This window comes from Vitis vinifera, chromosome 17 (assembly GCF_030704535.1).
Source record: "Vitis vinifera cultivar Pinot Noir 40024 chromosome 17, ASM3070453v1".
NCBI lineage: Eukaryota > Viridiplantae > Streptophyta > Magnoliopsida > Vitales > Vitaceae > Vitis > Vitis vinifera.
Window position 1 is genome coordinate 6,238,830 of NC_081821.1, and position 16,515 is coordinate 6,255,344.

The 16,515-nt window shown below is 37.8% G+C and overlaps 2 protein-coding genes across 2 annotated transcripts; both read right to left on the reverse strand.

The window, feature by feature from the left end:
• Nucleotides 1-1,334: 1,334 nt before the first annotated feature.
• Nucleotides 1,335-14,333, reverse strand: LOC100258784 (hypothetical protein). Its single transcript, XM_010665128.3, has 5 exons — nucleotides 13,741-14,333; nucleotides 11,402-11,515; nucleotides 10,944-11,228; nucleotides 1,880-4,624; nucleotides 1,335-1,722 (listed from the first exon to the last, which is right to left on the reverse strand). Exons 1-4 carry the CDS (start codon nucleotides 14,236-14,238, stop codon nucleotides 4,436-4,438), a joined length of 1,086 nt encoding a protein of 361 aa, XP_010663430.1. The 5' UTR covers nucleotides 14,239-14,333; the 3' UTR covers nucleotides 1,335-1,722; nucleotides 1,880-4,435.
• On the reverse strand, nucleotides 1,567-2,542 carry LOC100263952 (uncharacterized). The gene is made up of 2 exons (XM_002266157.4): nucleotides 1,880-2,542; nucleotides 1,567-1,722 (listed from the first exon to the last, which is right to left on the reverse strand). The coding sequence occupies exons 1-2, from the start codon at nucleotides 2,540-2,542 to the stop codon at nucleotides 1,567-1,569; spliced, it is 819 nt and encodes a 272-aa protein (XP_002266193.1).
• Nucleotides 14,334-16,515: the final 2,182 nt, after the last annotated feature.

Genomic DNA, 16,515 nt, shown 5'->3' on the forward strand with positions numbered 1-16,515 from the left:
GTTTTGAAGCAGATGTGAGAGTAGTTGCTTAGTTTTTATCAGTTGAGCTTGAGGGATAAGACTCTTCCTAACATTTGAGACCTTGGCTACCCCTTGAGGGCCCTCACTAACAGAGCCATGATGCCCCACTTCTTGATTGGCTGGTACAAAGGCCCCCTATGCCCAAGCTGCATAAACTCATTGGGTCCCCATACAACCCTCAAAAGGTCAGATAATGAATGTCCTTTGCGGCACCCAACAATGATCAACACTGTAAAATTGAAAAAAAAAAAGAGGGAAAAAAAGAAGAAGAAAGAAACAGGAAACCTAATCACACTAGCGTGTCTGGGTGCTATGATTTTTGGTGGACTAATCATTCAGAGAAGGCCACCAGAAGCGAAGCTGCAAATTGTGGAAGAAACAAACTATAAGAGAAGCTGGAGGCTTCTGGAGATTGAAGTAAGTCCAGGCAACTGCTTTCTTGGATCAATACAATTATAATAAACATTTTCTTATGACAAGTCAAAGAAAGAATGTGCATTCAAGTATCACATTAATTGACCATTGGATATGGTATACAATAATCATGTGTAGGGACATGACTCCTTTATCATTCTCAGAGTGAGCTGCCTGTGAAGTTATTGAGTATCAGGGCATTGCCCTTTCTCTGGGTAACCAGACCTGGGCTGTTTTAATGACCAATAACACCAAGCATGCCATGTCTATTAAGGAGTGACACTGCAATCGATCATCACCCCATTAAAAAGGAAACTCACCTGTGATGGAATTGGTAAGGCGATGTGAAAATTTTACATTTGTAAAATTTGCAAGTGAACAGTTTGGGATCAGTACAGGAAAAATTGGACCAGAAGTTGCATTTTCACATGAAAGCTCATCCTTTCTGCTGTCAAAAATTGAAAACTCTTCCCTCCAAGATTTTTTTTTTTTTTTTTTTTAGTGGGCATTGTAGGATTACCATATAACCTTACCTGTGATTCAATGCTGAGAATATTGATCACTCATATTATCTACTCCATGGAGGAGACAAACCAGAGGACTTTCCAATGAAAATGGCTCACATGGTTTCATGAGGACATGGAGTCTGGAAATTTGGGATTTACCACCCTGGTATTCATGGATTCACGAGCCATGGTTCCTTTTTCTTGTTAGGACCATTCCTCAGGCATTGGACCACCCTAGGTTTGCTTTATCGTTACTCCACCACATCACCAATGTAAGAAGTCACTTCATGGACTGAGCATTCAAGTTGTACAGTGCATATATTTCAATCAAGTAAAGAGGAAAAAGAAAACTAGAAATTTGAAAGATGATCTAATTGCATAATGCGTAGGGGCTGGTAGTAAATGGGTTATTATATTATATATATCTAAACCCTGAAAGTATACAACTCAAAAAGGTTTCTTTTGATGACAAGAGAACAATGGAAAGAGAGAAGTCTTCTATGCATTCCTGAGAAAAACCATGTACAAGCTGCAGAGGAGACAGCACTAGTGCTTGCTTGGCTCTTGGTTTTCAAAATTTTTCTATACCAGAAAGCTGTGAGATCCAGCTTCCAAGTTGTCCACCTCAATCTGCTCTCTGTACAGCGGTCTTAAACAAGAGGATATACAACTTGTGATCCATTGCGAAATACATAAACCCTCCAACTGAATGTGTTACAAAGGACCCAAAGCTTGTCCCAACAATACAATGCCATGCTGGTCCATATACCCCATCAAATTCCTGCAAAAAATCATAACCCCCACCATACCATATACCCTTTAGTCAATCACTGACCCACAATTCAAAAACTAGACCCAAGAAATGGAAAATTTGAAAAATTGAAACACCCATGTAATCAAAATCCCAAGAATGATCAATTTGAAGTGCCATTAGGTACCTTCTTTAGAGTCATGGCAAGGGTCTTGGAAGTGAACTTCTCCAAGCTGTCATAAGCATTCCTTGCACAATCCACAGCATGGATCTGCATAAAGGGTGGCATGTCAACAGACACAACTTTCACCCCAGTGCTGGCCAAGAAACCAGCTAACTCAACTTGTGAGCAGCAGAAAGATCTTCTCCTGCCAAGAGAAAAAGAAGGCCGCCTCATGATATCATGTCCATGTCCCTGTTGAGATTCTTTTTCTTTGGCTACTTTCAATACTTTGTTGATATCATTGACTTCTTTAGAGGACAGTTTCTTGATATCGCGCCTGTCCTGAGATTCTTTCTTCTCCTTTTCTTTCTTCACTGGAGACTTCTTCAGCCTCTCCTTGCTTTCAGCTGGGGGTGGTGCATCCATTTTTGCTGCAGGCGCTGCGTGCTTGCGGTTTGGCTTGATGATAAAAGCATTGGAGGAGTCAGCACCTATGAGGGAAACTGTCATGGCCTTAGCCTGCAAACGGGTGTCCACACGAGGCGGCGGATTGTTGGGTTTAAGGGAAGTGTGGAGTCTGTGCCGGGAGAAATGGTTTGAGATTTTGTGGGCAGAGGGATCTGAGAGAGCAGAGGTGGAGGAGGGGGTGGAGGAGGATTTGGGGTGCTTTTTGCGTGTGGGATCCATGGATGTCTTGGGATCTGAAGCTTCTAAGATGCACCTGTGGGTGGGGTGGCGTGGGATTTTGTGGATAAATGAGGGGAAATGGTGGAAGCCTGGCTGCCTGGGAGGTGTTTGGTTAGGGGGTGGTGGGGTTCAATGGATTTGGACTTATGTGATGAGTCACGGCTTTCTTTGTTTGGTCTACGGTCTACCATATGCTGCTGCAGCGACGGAAGAGGAGAGGTCTGTTTTGCGGTCAGTTGACTGTTATCTACTTACCTTTTCTCCAACAAGAATTGGGATTTTATTTATTCATTTTTAATACATCCAGACCAAATACAAATTTGCAGCACAGGAGCCCTGCCCCGTCTCCAATCGCATTCACGTGTAACCTGATTTATGAATTAAAACACTTACGGGGTACATGGCTCAAGCACAGAGAAAAAGTTTGAAATTTGCACTTGAAGCTAGAAAAAGTTTGAAATTTGCTTAGTTGGGGCTTTTATTTATGGGGCAGTGTGCCCCAAGTGCACAAGTACATTGAAATTTTGCAGGATTCCCTCATCATAGCTAAGGAGATCGACTGTGGAAGCCCAGAGAAAAAGGAAGTCATCAAAATTATGTATGCCTGGGAGGTACTCCTTTTGGGTTGGGGGAATTCATGGTTAGTTTCTATTGTAGGCAAGACAATTGGGGCCTTCAATCAATCAACAATCCAATAATCATGACGAAATAATCCGGATTTAAAAGCTTGACGTTAAGATCCAAAGTTGAAGATACTGATACCAGAAATTGATCCATCCAATTATATATATAAATAAATAAAGGACAGAGCTAACATGCATAGGAATGGGGTCAATGCACACCACTGACACGCCGAAAAGGCAGGATCAAATGACCATAACTATATGTTTCATAGAGAAGAATATAGCTCCCTTGGTCTTGCATATATTTTACCACTTTGTGTCCTTCAATACCAATTTGGAATAGAAGCCTTACCAGTAACAACCATCATGAAGTTGCAGAGAGAACATTAAACAAAACTGAGAAGCAAATACAACCAAAAGCATACGCAACAGCAAAAACAAGACCAATAATCATCTTCTACTCATATTTAAATCAGAACACATGTGGTGTCAGATTTACCACCTTCACATGCCATTCTATCACAACCAAAGGTTACTTTACGTTACTTTAAACAATCTAAAGAGACAAGGAACATTGCTTTAAACAATATATAATGCATGAGAGTTACTTTCAACAGTATCATAAAGGAACCAACCTTAATTCCCCCTCAAATTATTGGTGAATACCTGCACTTTAGAAGAATTACTTGTAAATTGCTTCATGTTTTTAGTAAAGGAACATGGTTCAGAAACTTCTAAGAAAACAAAGTATGACACAATGTAATCTATGAAACGGTCTCATCAAGTACCTTTCAGACAAAGCTTGAAGCAGAAGAAGTTAGGGAGCAAAGAATGATATCATTAAAAAGTAGCATTTACAGTGATCAAAATTCATAAAATTCTAGAGAATAGAAGATCTACAACCCACTCAAGACATTATTTCTTTGGACAATATTTACAGCTTAAAATTTGTAAGAATCTTTAAATTTGGGGATTTTTACAACATTGGAACTGATGATTCATGAACTAGTTTACCTTTGAGCTGCTTCTATTCAGAATTGAATTTAATAAATAAAATAAAAACAAAAAAACAATTAGCAGATTACATCCAGTTTCAATTCTTTTAAGACCTAATGAGCCAAGAACTTGACACTAGAAAGAGGTTTTCTTGTCCCACTACATAAAAAACTACGAAAAGGTAGCAACAGTGTTCAACAAAGATTCCATGCTAAATCAAAGGTACCAAAGATAATGCTTGCATGAAACCTCCAGACTGCATGCAGAATAGTTTCTAATTCCATGGACTTGGCAGCCGAGCATCTCGAAAAACTGAAGTACCACCAGATGCTGCAGGGGAAGGAGAGGAGGCAATGTAATTTGTCCCTGATACAGATACAGTAGGCAGATTTGCAGGATGACTTTGGTGTACTATGGGTGCAAAGCGCGATGGACTACCAGTTGCCCGTGATGGATGTGGAACCTGAATAAAAATGCAACAACTGAAAATGAATATCATCATAAGATAATCAAAGCAAAATCTTCACACTAAAATGTGGCCTAGCAAGAGTTTATGGATTCTGATCAATTTAATATATCATAAATTAAAATATAATATAATATATATATATATATATATATATTTTTATCAGAATCACAATATGTTACTTATTACATATCTGCATCCTAATAATAGATTATTCATGGCATGAATGTGTTCATGCATGCATATTTGTGCTTTTCCATTTTTTGCATCTTTAAAGTGATAGATATTCAAGTTGCAATGAGTTAGCTGAAGCTCTGCTTAATTAAGATATATTTGTTCAACTTCGATCCTCAAAAGTTCACATTTCAGTTCAAAGCACTGCTAAGCAAATTGAAGTTCATGGTCTGCAGCTAGTGGTACATTTTCTATCTCCATTTAACAACCCAAATATCAAACTTGCTTAGCTGCAATGACCTGGCAATTGTTGAAGGTCCCTTTGTGCTGCCCATGGCTAACCCTGAAATCAGTTATCCAGAAGTTTTCCATATATCTAACTAGGGCACTACATGTGCTTGATCTTGATTTTTTTTATTCCTATCTTATTTCTCTCTCCCTTGCCTCAATCATTTCATTTTCTGAGAGTACCACTCCTTAGTCAATAGAATCAAGCATACGCATTAATCATGTCCACTAATGGCCTGTCCACCGTAACTTATGCCAATACTCTGTACACTCCCCAAACATGTCATGCCTGCTCAGAATAAAATGGTTCCTTATCAAAATTCTTCCAGACTCCAGGAGGTTTGCAGCAGGTTGACCCTCTCTCACCTTATTTTTCTGTATTAGTTATGGAAGCTTTGAGTTGTCTAATCTTGAGTTCATCGCTTCAAAGTCAGGGATAGATGGGAAGAAGGTTACCAAATCTCCCACCTCCTGTTTGCAGATGATGCTCCTCTTTTTTGAGAGATAAATTTGGATCAACTTAGATATTGGAGGTGTATTGTTATTGGCTTTGATGTTGTGTCAGGCTTAAAAATTAATCATCAAAAGAGTGAGCTCTTTCCAGTGGGGGATGTGGAGGAAGTGGACAGTTTGGCATCTTTGCTGGGATGCAAGGTTGGGTGGTTCCCTACTTATTTCGGTTTGCCCTTGGGAGCACCTCACAAGTCTTCTATTGTGTGGGATTCTGTTGAGGAAAGGTTTAATAGAAGATTGGCCTCTTGAAAGAAGCAGTAATTGTCTAATGGTAGTAGATTAGTTCTCATTAAGAGCATCCTCTCGAGCTTACCAATCCACTTTATGTCCCTCTTTGCTATTCCTAAGAAGATGATAAACAAATTAGAAAATATTCAAAGAAATTTTTTGTGGGGAAATCTTTGGGAAGGCAACAAGATGCACTTAGTGAGTTGGTCTAAGGTTTGCAAGGAGTTTCGAGGTTTGGGTATTAGAAGATTAGAGATACTCCATTGGGCCTCACTTAACAAATGGTTGTTGTGGTTTGCTCTTTAGAGAGAAAGCTTATGGAGGAAAATCATTGAAAGGAAATTCAGGAAGATGGAAGGGAGGTGGATCTCTTGTGAGGTGAGGGAGTCTTTTGATACGAGTCTATGGAACAACATTAGAAAAGGTCAGTAGGATTTTAGCCATAGGACAATCATCTGGGTAAAAAATGGTAGAAGAACAAAATTTTGGAGGGACAATTGGGTGGGGGAGATCAGTCTAAAGAAGCCTTTCCTCTTCTGCTTAGTTTAGCTTCACATAAGAATGCCATAGTGGCAAACCTATGGGAAAGGGGAGACAATGGAGGTCATTGGTTTTTTTTTTTTTTTTTGATAAGTGTAAATGTATTAGAATAAAAGAAGTATACTTGACCAAAAAACCCAAAAAAAGCACGAGAATACAAAAAACATTAGTCGTGCCCTACAAAGAGCCTATCCAGTCCACAAACTCTAACAATGATAAAGATCTGCCCCGAATATACATTCTTATCCACTCCCAAAACAAATACAAGAAAGAACTCATAATTGTTTGATCCACACATTCATAGTTATCAAAAACTCTCCTATTTCTTTCCCTCCATAAGGTCCAGAACACGCATAATGGAGCAATCTTCCAAACCTTTTTTATTTTTTCCCAACAGAAGAACATGCCAACCAAGAAGAAACCCTTTAACAAAAGAGTGCATTACCCATTGTACACTAAACAGAGCAAAAATCAACTACCACAAAACACGTGCTTTTGTTCAATGAAGAAAAATGTGATCACACGTTTCTTCTTCTTCTTTGCACATGTAGCATTTGTTGGGAATCCTCCAACCCCTCCTAAGCTAATCCAAGGTCAAAATCCTGCCCCAGGTTGCCTCCTAAGCAAAGAAGCTAACCTTCATTGGGACCCAAGAATGCCAAATAATGTCATGAGGGAAAGGCTTCATTCCCCCATTCACCAAGGAGTATTAAATTTAACAGAAAAATTCCCATTGTTTGACCCTACCCACACCATAGTATCCTTAGAGCCCAATCTAATGGAATGGTCATAAAAATCTCTCAGAAAAAGTAACAACCTCCTCCAATTCCTAATCATGCAACTGTATAATAATCCTTGGGCTCCAATTATTATTGTCCCAAACACCCTTCACCCAAGCATCTTTTGAGGAGGCTATGGAATAAAAGGTCGAGAATAAGTCCCTCAAGGTTGTGTCTCTACACCACTTATTTGTCTAGAACTTCACCTTGTTGCCAGACCCAACCTCGAAACCTATTTTTTCTTTAAGCGCCTCCTAACTACTTCTAATTGCCTTCTACATCCCCACTCCATACCCCTCTCTTGCTTCTTTAGAGCACCACCCCCCTTCTTGTTGCCCGTACTTCCCTACAATTACTCGTTTCCAAAGAGGGTTCCTTTCACAAACAAATCTCCAAGACCACTTTCCCAAGAGAGCTTTATTAAGCACTGAAAGGTTTTTGATGCCTAAACCCCCATTTTGTTTTTCCAAGCAAACAACCGCCCAATTTACCAAATGCGGCTTGTGAAGTAACACCCCCCCTCCCCAAAGGAAGTATCTCTAAATCTTTTTTAATCTCACAGCCACTCTCTTCAGAATAGTGAAAAAGGACATGAAATAAATCGGTAAATTAGATTAAGTGCTCTTAATCAAAGTTAGTCTTCCCCCCTTTGAAAGATATTGTCTCTTCCACAAAGCAAGCCATTTATGAAACATTCTTCCACCCTTTCCCAAACCATACAAGACTTGTAAGGGGCCCCCAACGGAAGGCCTAAATAGGTGGTTAGAAGAGCACCCACCCTACAACCCAAGAGCTCAACAAGCTCCTCCAAGTTAAGGACCTTCCCAATAGGATCAATTCACTTTTCTCTAGGTTGATCTTTAGACCTAATAATGTTTCAAACCACATAAAGACCCAACTCAGGTGCTCCACCTTCTCCTTGTTAGCATCACAAAGAATAAGGGTGTCATATGCAAATAATAGATGAGAAACCTCCACCTCTAACCCATTTCTACCCCTTACTAAGAAACCATTGATGGAACCCACTTCTTTGACCTTGCTAAGGATGTGGGAAAGAGTCTCCATCGCCAAAATGAAAAGATAAGGGGACAAGAGGTCTCCTTGTCCCAACCCCCTAGAGCTTTGGAAGAATACTAAGGTTGAACCATTTACCAAGATAGAGAACCGTGTTGTGCAAATGCACCATCTGATCTAACTAATCCACTTGGCACCAAAACCCATTTTATCCAACAAAACGAGGATAAAACTCCAATCTACATGGTTGTAAGCCTTTTCGATGTCAAGCTTTGCAAACAATTCCTCTCATGTTGCCTTTAAATTTGCAAACAATTCCTCTTATACGCATCCCTAAATCTGTTACAAAAAGGATTGAGAAAATCCAAAGAGATTTCCTTTGGGGGGGAGGAAGGTTGGAGAGGAAAGCTCATTTAATTAAATGGAAGGTGGTTTGTAGCCCTAAGGAGGAGGGAGGACTAGGCATCCGAAAAATAGATGTATTGAACAAAGCCTTGCTGGGCAAATGGGTGTGGAGATACGCCTATGAGAAGGAGAATCTATGGAAAAGGGTGATAGGGGTGAAATATGGTCAAGAGGGGTGTGGGTGGAGGACTAAGGACGTTTGTGGGCCTTATGGAGTGGGATTGTGGAAGGAGATCATGAAGGAAGCTGATTGGTGCTGGGAGAGTATTGTGTTTAAGGTAGGCAAGGGGACCAGAATTTTGTTTTGGATGGATAAGTGGTGCGGTAATGAGGCCCTTTCTCAAATTTTCCCTCAGCTGTTTACCTTGGCGGGTAATAGGAATGCCAAAGTAAGTGAAGTGTGGGACTCTAGTTTGGGTCAAGGAGGATGGAATCTCAGATTGGCTAGAGATTTCAATGATTGGGAGCTGGAACAGATAGGAAATATGCTGAATCTGCTGAAGGATTTCAGGACTTCGACTGAGGAGGATGCTATGAGATGGAAAAGGGAAAGCAATGGTGTTTTCGGGGCTAAGGGTGCTTACAAAATTCTGGTTGGGTCCTCAGCTTGTGTCTTCCCGAACAGACGCATTTGGATGGATAAGGTGCCAACAAAAGTATCTTTTTTTGCTTGGGAAGCTTCGTGGGGGAAGATTCTCACCTTGGATAAGCTTCAAAGAAGGGGGTGGCAGCTCCCTAACCGGTGTTTTCTGTGTGGATGTGAAGAGGAAAGTGCGAATCATATTATGTTACATTGTACAGTGGTTAAGACTCTATGGGAGATCGCTCTCGCCATTTTTGGAGTCCAATGGGTGTTCCCAGAATCAGTTATAGAAGTGTTACTTAGTTGGAGGGGATCTTTTGTGGGGAAAAAAAGAAAAGACACCTGGAATTCCATTCCGCTGTGCATTTTTTGGACGGTTTGGAAGGAAAGGAATAGGTTAGCGTTTAGGGGGGGGTCTTTAGATATACAAAAATTCAAGAATTTTTTTGTATGTAATTTGTGGAGTTGGGCTAGGGTGTACATTGGTGAGGATACCTATTCTCTTTTAGGCTTTTTGGAGTGGCTTGCGGCCACTTGAGGGTGGGTGAGGTTCTCCCTCTTTTTTTGTTCAGTTCCCCTTTTTGGGCATTTGTGTATACCCCCTGTATACATGCGGCTTTTTAGCCTTTTCTAATATATTCTGATCGTTTATCTATCAAAAAAAAAAAAAATTTGGAATCAATGAAACAACATCCAATATTTGTTTACCCACTACAAAAGCATTTTGAAAATCTGACATTAAGTTGTCCACCACCTTCTTAAGTCTATTTGCCAAGACCTTAGCTAGGAGCTTGTATAACTCTCCTACCAAGCTAATTGATCTAAAGTCCTTTAGATCTTTTGCCCCTCCTTTCTTTGGCACCAAGACTAGAAAAGTGGCATTTAAACTCTTCTAGAAAGATCCAAATTCATGGAATTCTTTGAAGGAACTCATTACCTCTCTTTTCACAAAATCCCAACAACACTGCTAGAAAGCTATGGTGAAACCATCTGGTCCAAGGGCTTTATCCCCACTTAAGCTAGACAAGGCAGCTAGGACCTCTTCCTCCAAGAAGGAGGTCTCCAATGCTTCAGATTCAACACTAGACAAGGAATCAAACTACAACCCGCTAATGCTCGGTCTCCATTCCCTCAGCTTTGCTAGGATTCTACTAAAATCATTTACTACACCTTCATTAATGCTTTCCTCCTCAGTTAACAGTTCCCTATCCATCCTTAACTTGTCCAAAAAAAAGTTTCTTCTTCTAGCATTGGCCATTTTGTGAAAAAACTTTGTATTCTTATCCCCCTCTTTTAGCCATAATTCTCTAGATTTCTATCTCCAGGAGATTTCCTCCAAATCTACTCACTTTTTAAAATCTTCCACCACCATTCTACACTATGTTTTACAAATCAAAAAATTAAAAAGTTCCAAGTAGTTCTAACAATTGACAAAAGTATTTGGAGTAGTTCTTATAGTCATACTATTCAAGATCCCTTTGTTTGCTTCATATACTAATATTTGCAAGATTCAGCCATAACAATATTTTAATAACTCTTAATACACACACACACACACACACACAAGTATATAAATTCAGAAGTATAATAAATTCTTCACATGATCACATAAAATAGATGAATTGTCCTCCCCCCAAACAAAAAATAAATAAATAAAAAATCCTACCATAAAACTAATGCCAGGATTAGCATTTGGCAAATATGAAATAGATATAAGAAGAGACGTAAAGATGTCTAAGATGAACTGCAGCATGTTTTGACACCTCAATGATATGATACTGAAAGAACTTACTGCATTATGTTGAATGTAAGGCCTTCTAAGAGGAGAATCTGAAGACGGTGATGTACTGCTCATTCGAAGCAAATGGCGAGAATGCATATTATGGTTTGAAATATCATCAGGTTCACCACCTTCCATCTCACCACCAAGGTTTGCATCTGAACCCAACCTGGGAGTAACTTGACGAGTCAATGATCCAGAGTCATTTGTAGTATCAATATGAAGTGGACCAGATGGGCGAATTGTCATTCCTTGCATGTTATTCCGTCTCTTCAATTCCTCTTCTGCATTCAAGATCTGTGAACCACCAATAATTAGTTTCCCAGTTATCAATCATGGTTGGTAAAAAATGTAATCCTAAAATTCAAAAATAAACTCCAAAGCCAGGAGTTGATGTCATAGCACCTGAGATCTCTACTCCAGCATTGATTTTGGAGAAAGACGGGGGAAAAAAAAGGACAAAAGCTGACCTGCTTCAGCACTTGTACTAAATTATGCTTCTTTGCATTCAAAATTTGCAACTTCTCTTCAATCTCCCTTTTCCTTTTCTCCTGATCATTTACTGCATCCACATTTTTGTTTGCCTAGCAAGTAAAAATATACCCAAACCAATAAGAATATTGTCATAAATGAAAAGGAAGGATAAAAGAAAAAGATGGTTTGAAAGCATATTCAAGATATCACACAAATCTTTCAAATTGAACAGTACAAAATGGCACTCCTACCATTTATACTACAATGATTTGTGTCGGAAAATCTGTCAGTTGGAAAAATCTGCCAACTTGGGTGGCAGATTATTGAAGATTTTTCCCACCCATATGAGATGTAAGAATGGTATAGTTGTACATAGAATCTCCTAGGAATTTTTTCTTTCTTGGCATTCTTCACTTAGTTTATTTATCTTTGATAGCATAATCATAGGCCTTATTTCCTAAGCTATCTTTATACAATCATTCTCTATATATATATTTTTTCATATGTAATCCTATACAATAAACACAACAGAAAGTATTTTCACAAATGCTTCTAGATCTGAATGAGAACAATTTGGCATTCCTCCCATTAAACTACAGGTAGTAAAGTACAGCCAAGGACGGTTTTTGGACATATATTCCATTGTTGGAATCCTTGCGCCAATCTTAGGGCTCAATTCCTCTAGTAAGTCTCAAAGGAAATTCTTCTACTACTTGAAAATTTGTGCTTTTATGTTAATTCTTTGGTTTAATAAGTAATGTGTTAGGATACTTGCCTTTATTTTCATATTCCCTTCTTATAAAAAGAAATAAAACCTTTTATTTAGCCTTACTTATTTCATACCTATTTCGTATCTTGTGCCTTTCTTTAGAACCCTTACATAGTCCATTATTTGAGTTTTTATTTCTATCATGTGCATCCATTCTAGAAGAAATTTGGTATTAATTGAAGTAATTCCATTTTATCTCAACATTAACTCGTTTCTAATAATTTGTCCTCATTTCCATTTTTTTCTAGACCTTTGTTCTTACTAAACATGAAGGTCGCTGAATTAGAACAATCCCATTTCGCCCTTCAAATGGGTATACAAAACCTTATAATCACTGTGAAAACCCTACAAGCCAATCTAAAAGAGATGAAAGATATCATGACCAAACTGGCTATGAACCTAGGTCATTTGTTGAAAAATCTTGGAAAACATCATGAGGAGGCAACAATATATGAATCTACACTAGAATGAAACCCTAGTCAGTACTTAGAGATTCTCAAGAAGGATTGCCACCTACACCCCTAGGAAAACCACCTATACACAAAGAGCCCGTCAATGGTAAAACCATAGACAAGGATGATGATTTTACAAGGCTGAAGCTTTTGTTGTCCCAATGCAGGAAACTTTGTGCACTTATCAAGAACAAAAAAAAAATGCTGGAAACTTTGTGCATGTGACACCTAACCATTATAGTGGTACATAAATCTTATCTCTTCTTCTCAGTCTCTTTCTTTCTTTCTTTCTTTTCCCCTTCTCTCATCTTTTAAAAGGATTAAAGGAAGCCAATAAATCCCTTATTTGTAGAAAATTTAACCTAAGAATTGGATACAACACTCAACACTCATAAAATATACACCAAAGCATACCAAAGCCTATCAATTAAAAATCCAAAAGCATTGAAACTATCCTTAAATCTAAGTAGCCAGATTAAATGCAGATGGGGATTTGTCTTTCAAAGAGTTCTTGGAACACCAAAACCTCCCATCAAAATATGGTGGAGTGAACATTCCCCAAAACCGCCCGCATTCTGGTTATAAAGTCTTCCAATCCCTTTCTAAGTCTAAACAACAGCTCAAATCATAAGACTCTTTGATGTTATTGAAATACCATCCTCCTTCCGATCACCATACTTTCCCATGATAACTTTTTTTTTTTTTTGCCATAAATACTTTCCCATGATAACCTTTCAGCACAAGTTGTTCCTTTCTTCTGCAAACCTCCACAACCATCTAATTTCTCCCAACATAGTCCCCAACTTCACGAGATGAATCTTTCTATTTGAAGAATCCCCTCCCCAAAAGATAAGCCTTTGGATCCTTTCAAGTTTATTACATGGATTTATCACACCTAATACTACATTCCAACTCGGATTTTTCACACAATTTTCAACACATTACCAACAAAAACCTAACCATAACATTCCCAAACTATCAAATTCAACAATAATTCACTGTTATTTCAAAGTTCTTCACACGTAAAAAGCTACGCATAAAATCAATATTTAAGCCTGAGCAACATCAAATTAAACAAGAAAAAAATCTGATAAAAGCTACGAAAATTTCATACCTCCAAATTAGGGTTTTGCGAAACCGCCACGGCCTTTTCACCCTGGGAATTGCCATGGCCATCCGCGGGATCAGAAGCATTCCCCGGCACGATAGGGTTAGAACCAGGCGAAGATCCAGACACACCCACCGATTTCGCAACACAGTCATCACCATCCGACCCTTTTCCTTCTTTGCCCTTCCCATTCAGAGCAGGCTTCTCCTCTTCCTCCTCCTCTTCAGGATTGATCACCTTCGGTGGCTGCTCCTCTTGAGGCCGAGCGGGACAGCCAATGGCGTTGGTGGGTTCTTCTTCTTTCTCCAGCTTCACTTTGTGAAGAATGGGGTTAGGGTTGGAGGAAGTTCCGGCGGCAGAGCGGAGGCGAGATAAGGCGGCAGAACGGCGGGAGAGGAGAGAACGGAAATCTTTAAGGGAAATACCATTGGTTGGCATTAGCCATCGGCGAGTAACGTCGGGCACTCTGTGAAGGTTTCCTCGGTAGAGTGAGATTGCCACCATTTCTATCTGTCTTCGCTCCTCCCACACCAATTCTCCTCTTCGAGTTGCCTCTCATTTTTTTCAATCAAACTCAACCCCACCTTTTTTTCTTTTTTCTTTTTTCTTTTTTCTTTTTTTTCTCTTTTTTTATTATTGGAAATTTCCTTTTAAAATTTTGGTTTATTTTTCTAATTACGTGAGAAATAAATAAATATTTTTAAAATTGCATCCTCTAAACTTTCTTAATATCCGTCATTTTACTGAAATTTTTTAAAATATAAACATTCTTCGATGAAATCTCAAAATATTGAAATCTATTGTATTTAGTCCTAAAAGTCCGAACATAACTCACATGTCCAGCACTCAAAGATTTGACATAGGTAAAACTATTATATTCAATTAATTAACAACTATTTTTTAATGCAATGAAATGCTTAATAGATTGAAATCCAAGGTAGAATCTTTTTTTGCCTCCTTTCCTACAACTCTTATTTTCTCATCAACCAAACAACCTCTAAAGTACATGAAATCTCCATAATCATCCTTTATCAAGTCTACTTCATGCTAAAATTAGAATCCTAACACCTTAAAGGCTCCTAACACCCCATATTAAGAGTGTATTTAACAGTGGTTCTAAAAAACGTTTCTAGTCTTTCTAATAATTGAATGATAAAAAATTTCAAATATTAAAAATGTTAGAAGCGCTTCCAAAAATCATTATCAAACGGGTATTAAATAAACATTTGAAACTTGTCCAAAGTCCAATTTTTTTGACTTCTTCCTAAGCCTCCTATAATTTTTCTTCCTTTCCAACACCTAAAATTCTTTGACAAATTAAAAATAAAGTTAACTCATACAAGAATAGAGTAAACATAAGGTTTCGTAAAAACTTTGAAATTAACCACTTCAATTAAATGTTTTTCTCCATACCATTTGTTAGCAAAATCAACATCGAGATTGATATGATTCAACCATGCCATAAAACATCTTTTTGGTCAAACATGAAGATTTTGAAGTTATTTTAAGGCTTTTAGATTAAAATAAAGAAGTCAAACAATTAAATGTCAAAAAGTAGGGAATCATTTATAAGCTTAAATCTATTAAACATACATATGTTATATGCAAAGATTTATAAGAATGACTGGGAAGCATTTCTTCATGAGATTACTATTAAAGGGTTAGATGCTTACTTAAAAGTTCTTATCTTTATCTCTTGAACAAGGCCTTCTTTGCTTCGCATCTTTCCTTCACTTTCTCTTACTTCTTTTCAACCAAACATCTATAATTTGAGAAAATATATTATTTCTCTCTTAGTTGAGGTATGATTCTTATTTATGGTTTCTTTCAAAATTTATAGAGATCCAAATAATATATACTAAACAATCAATTTTCCTAAAAGTTTGATTGTGCAACATGGAATTAGAGAAAAAGAAATAGGATCAAGCTTGGGTCTTGTTCAAAAGGTACGATTACCACCAAACGAAATGATGGATGATCCAAATGATGATATTCGAATGACATAAAAAGGCTTGAGTTTGTTCACAAATCATATCTTCCTCTTCAAGCCCAAAAGAAACCTAATCTTAATATATGAGTCTTCCATCACTATTCTAGTTTAATCTCAATTAAGATAAATAGTACAACTTTTCTACCATTATGAAACTAAATCACCCTTTCAGTTCATGGCCTTGATGTTTCTTCATCATCTTAAGCAGAAAATGTGTTGAAGAAATTAATGATAATGAAGAAAATGAAAAGTTCTATCAAACAATATCAACTATAGACCAATAACAACAAGCTTTTCACTTGACATCTTTTTGAAGACATGAAAAAAGATATTTTAAGCTTGATCTTTAGTGTTGAATTAGTATATGAGGCATGAACTTCTCTTGAAGAGTAATTCCTCCTCTTATAGTTGAAAAAAAAGAATTTTGAAAAATATGTTGATGACTCTCTCTAAAAGAAAGAGGTCATGGTCTTTTAAAGAATAGAGACTTTAAGGATATGTGACAATCTTGCCTTAGTCAAAAAGCCAGTTTTTAGCCAAGAATGTTTTTCAATTCACTAATGACTTATGACAAAGGTATGAGAAATTTTCACTTGCTATGCTCATTAAACCATCTTATTCTTTCTTTAGTCAATTCATATAAGCTCTTCAAGAACATGAGCAATCAATTGTACCCAAAAAAAGAAGAAAATATTCTTGAAGCATACACAAACTTTTCTTAGAACAATGTGATCATGGTCAAAGATGACAAAGGAAATTTCAACTCAAAAGGAAGAGACTTCACCCTTACC

What these genes read in the sequence shown, in the direction of transcription:
- LOC100263952 (XM_002266157.4), bottom strand. Translation starts at nt 2,542, where the DNA reads ATGGATCCCACACGCAAAAAGCACCCCAAATCCTCCTCCACCCCCTCC. An exon ending in TTGCCATGACTCTAAAGAAG is followed by an intron (nt 1,723 to 1,879) that starts GTACCTAATGGC and finishes GATTTTTTGCAG; the next exon opens with GAATTTGATGGGGTATATGG.
- LOC100258784 (XM_010665128.3), bottom strand. Translation starts at nt 14,238, where the DNA reads ATGGTGGCAATCTCACTCTACCGAGGAAACCTTCACAGAGTGCCCGAC. An exon ending in CGCAAAACCCTAATTTGGAG is followed by an intron (nt 11,516 to 13,740) that starts GTATGAAATTTT and finishes TTTACTTGCTAG; the next exon opens with GCAAACAAAAATGTGGATGC. An exon ending in CTTACATTCAACATAATGCA is followed by an intron (nt 4,625 to 10,943) that starts GTAAGTTCTTTC and finishes ATTTTTATTCAG; the next exon opens with GTTCCACATCCATCACGGGC.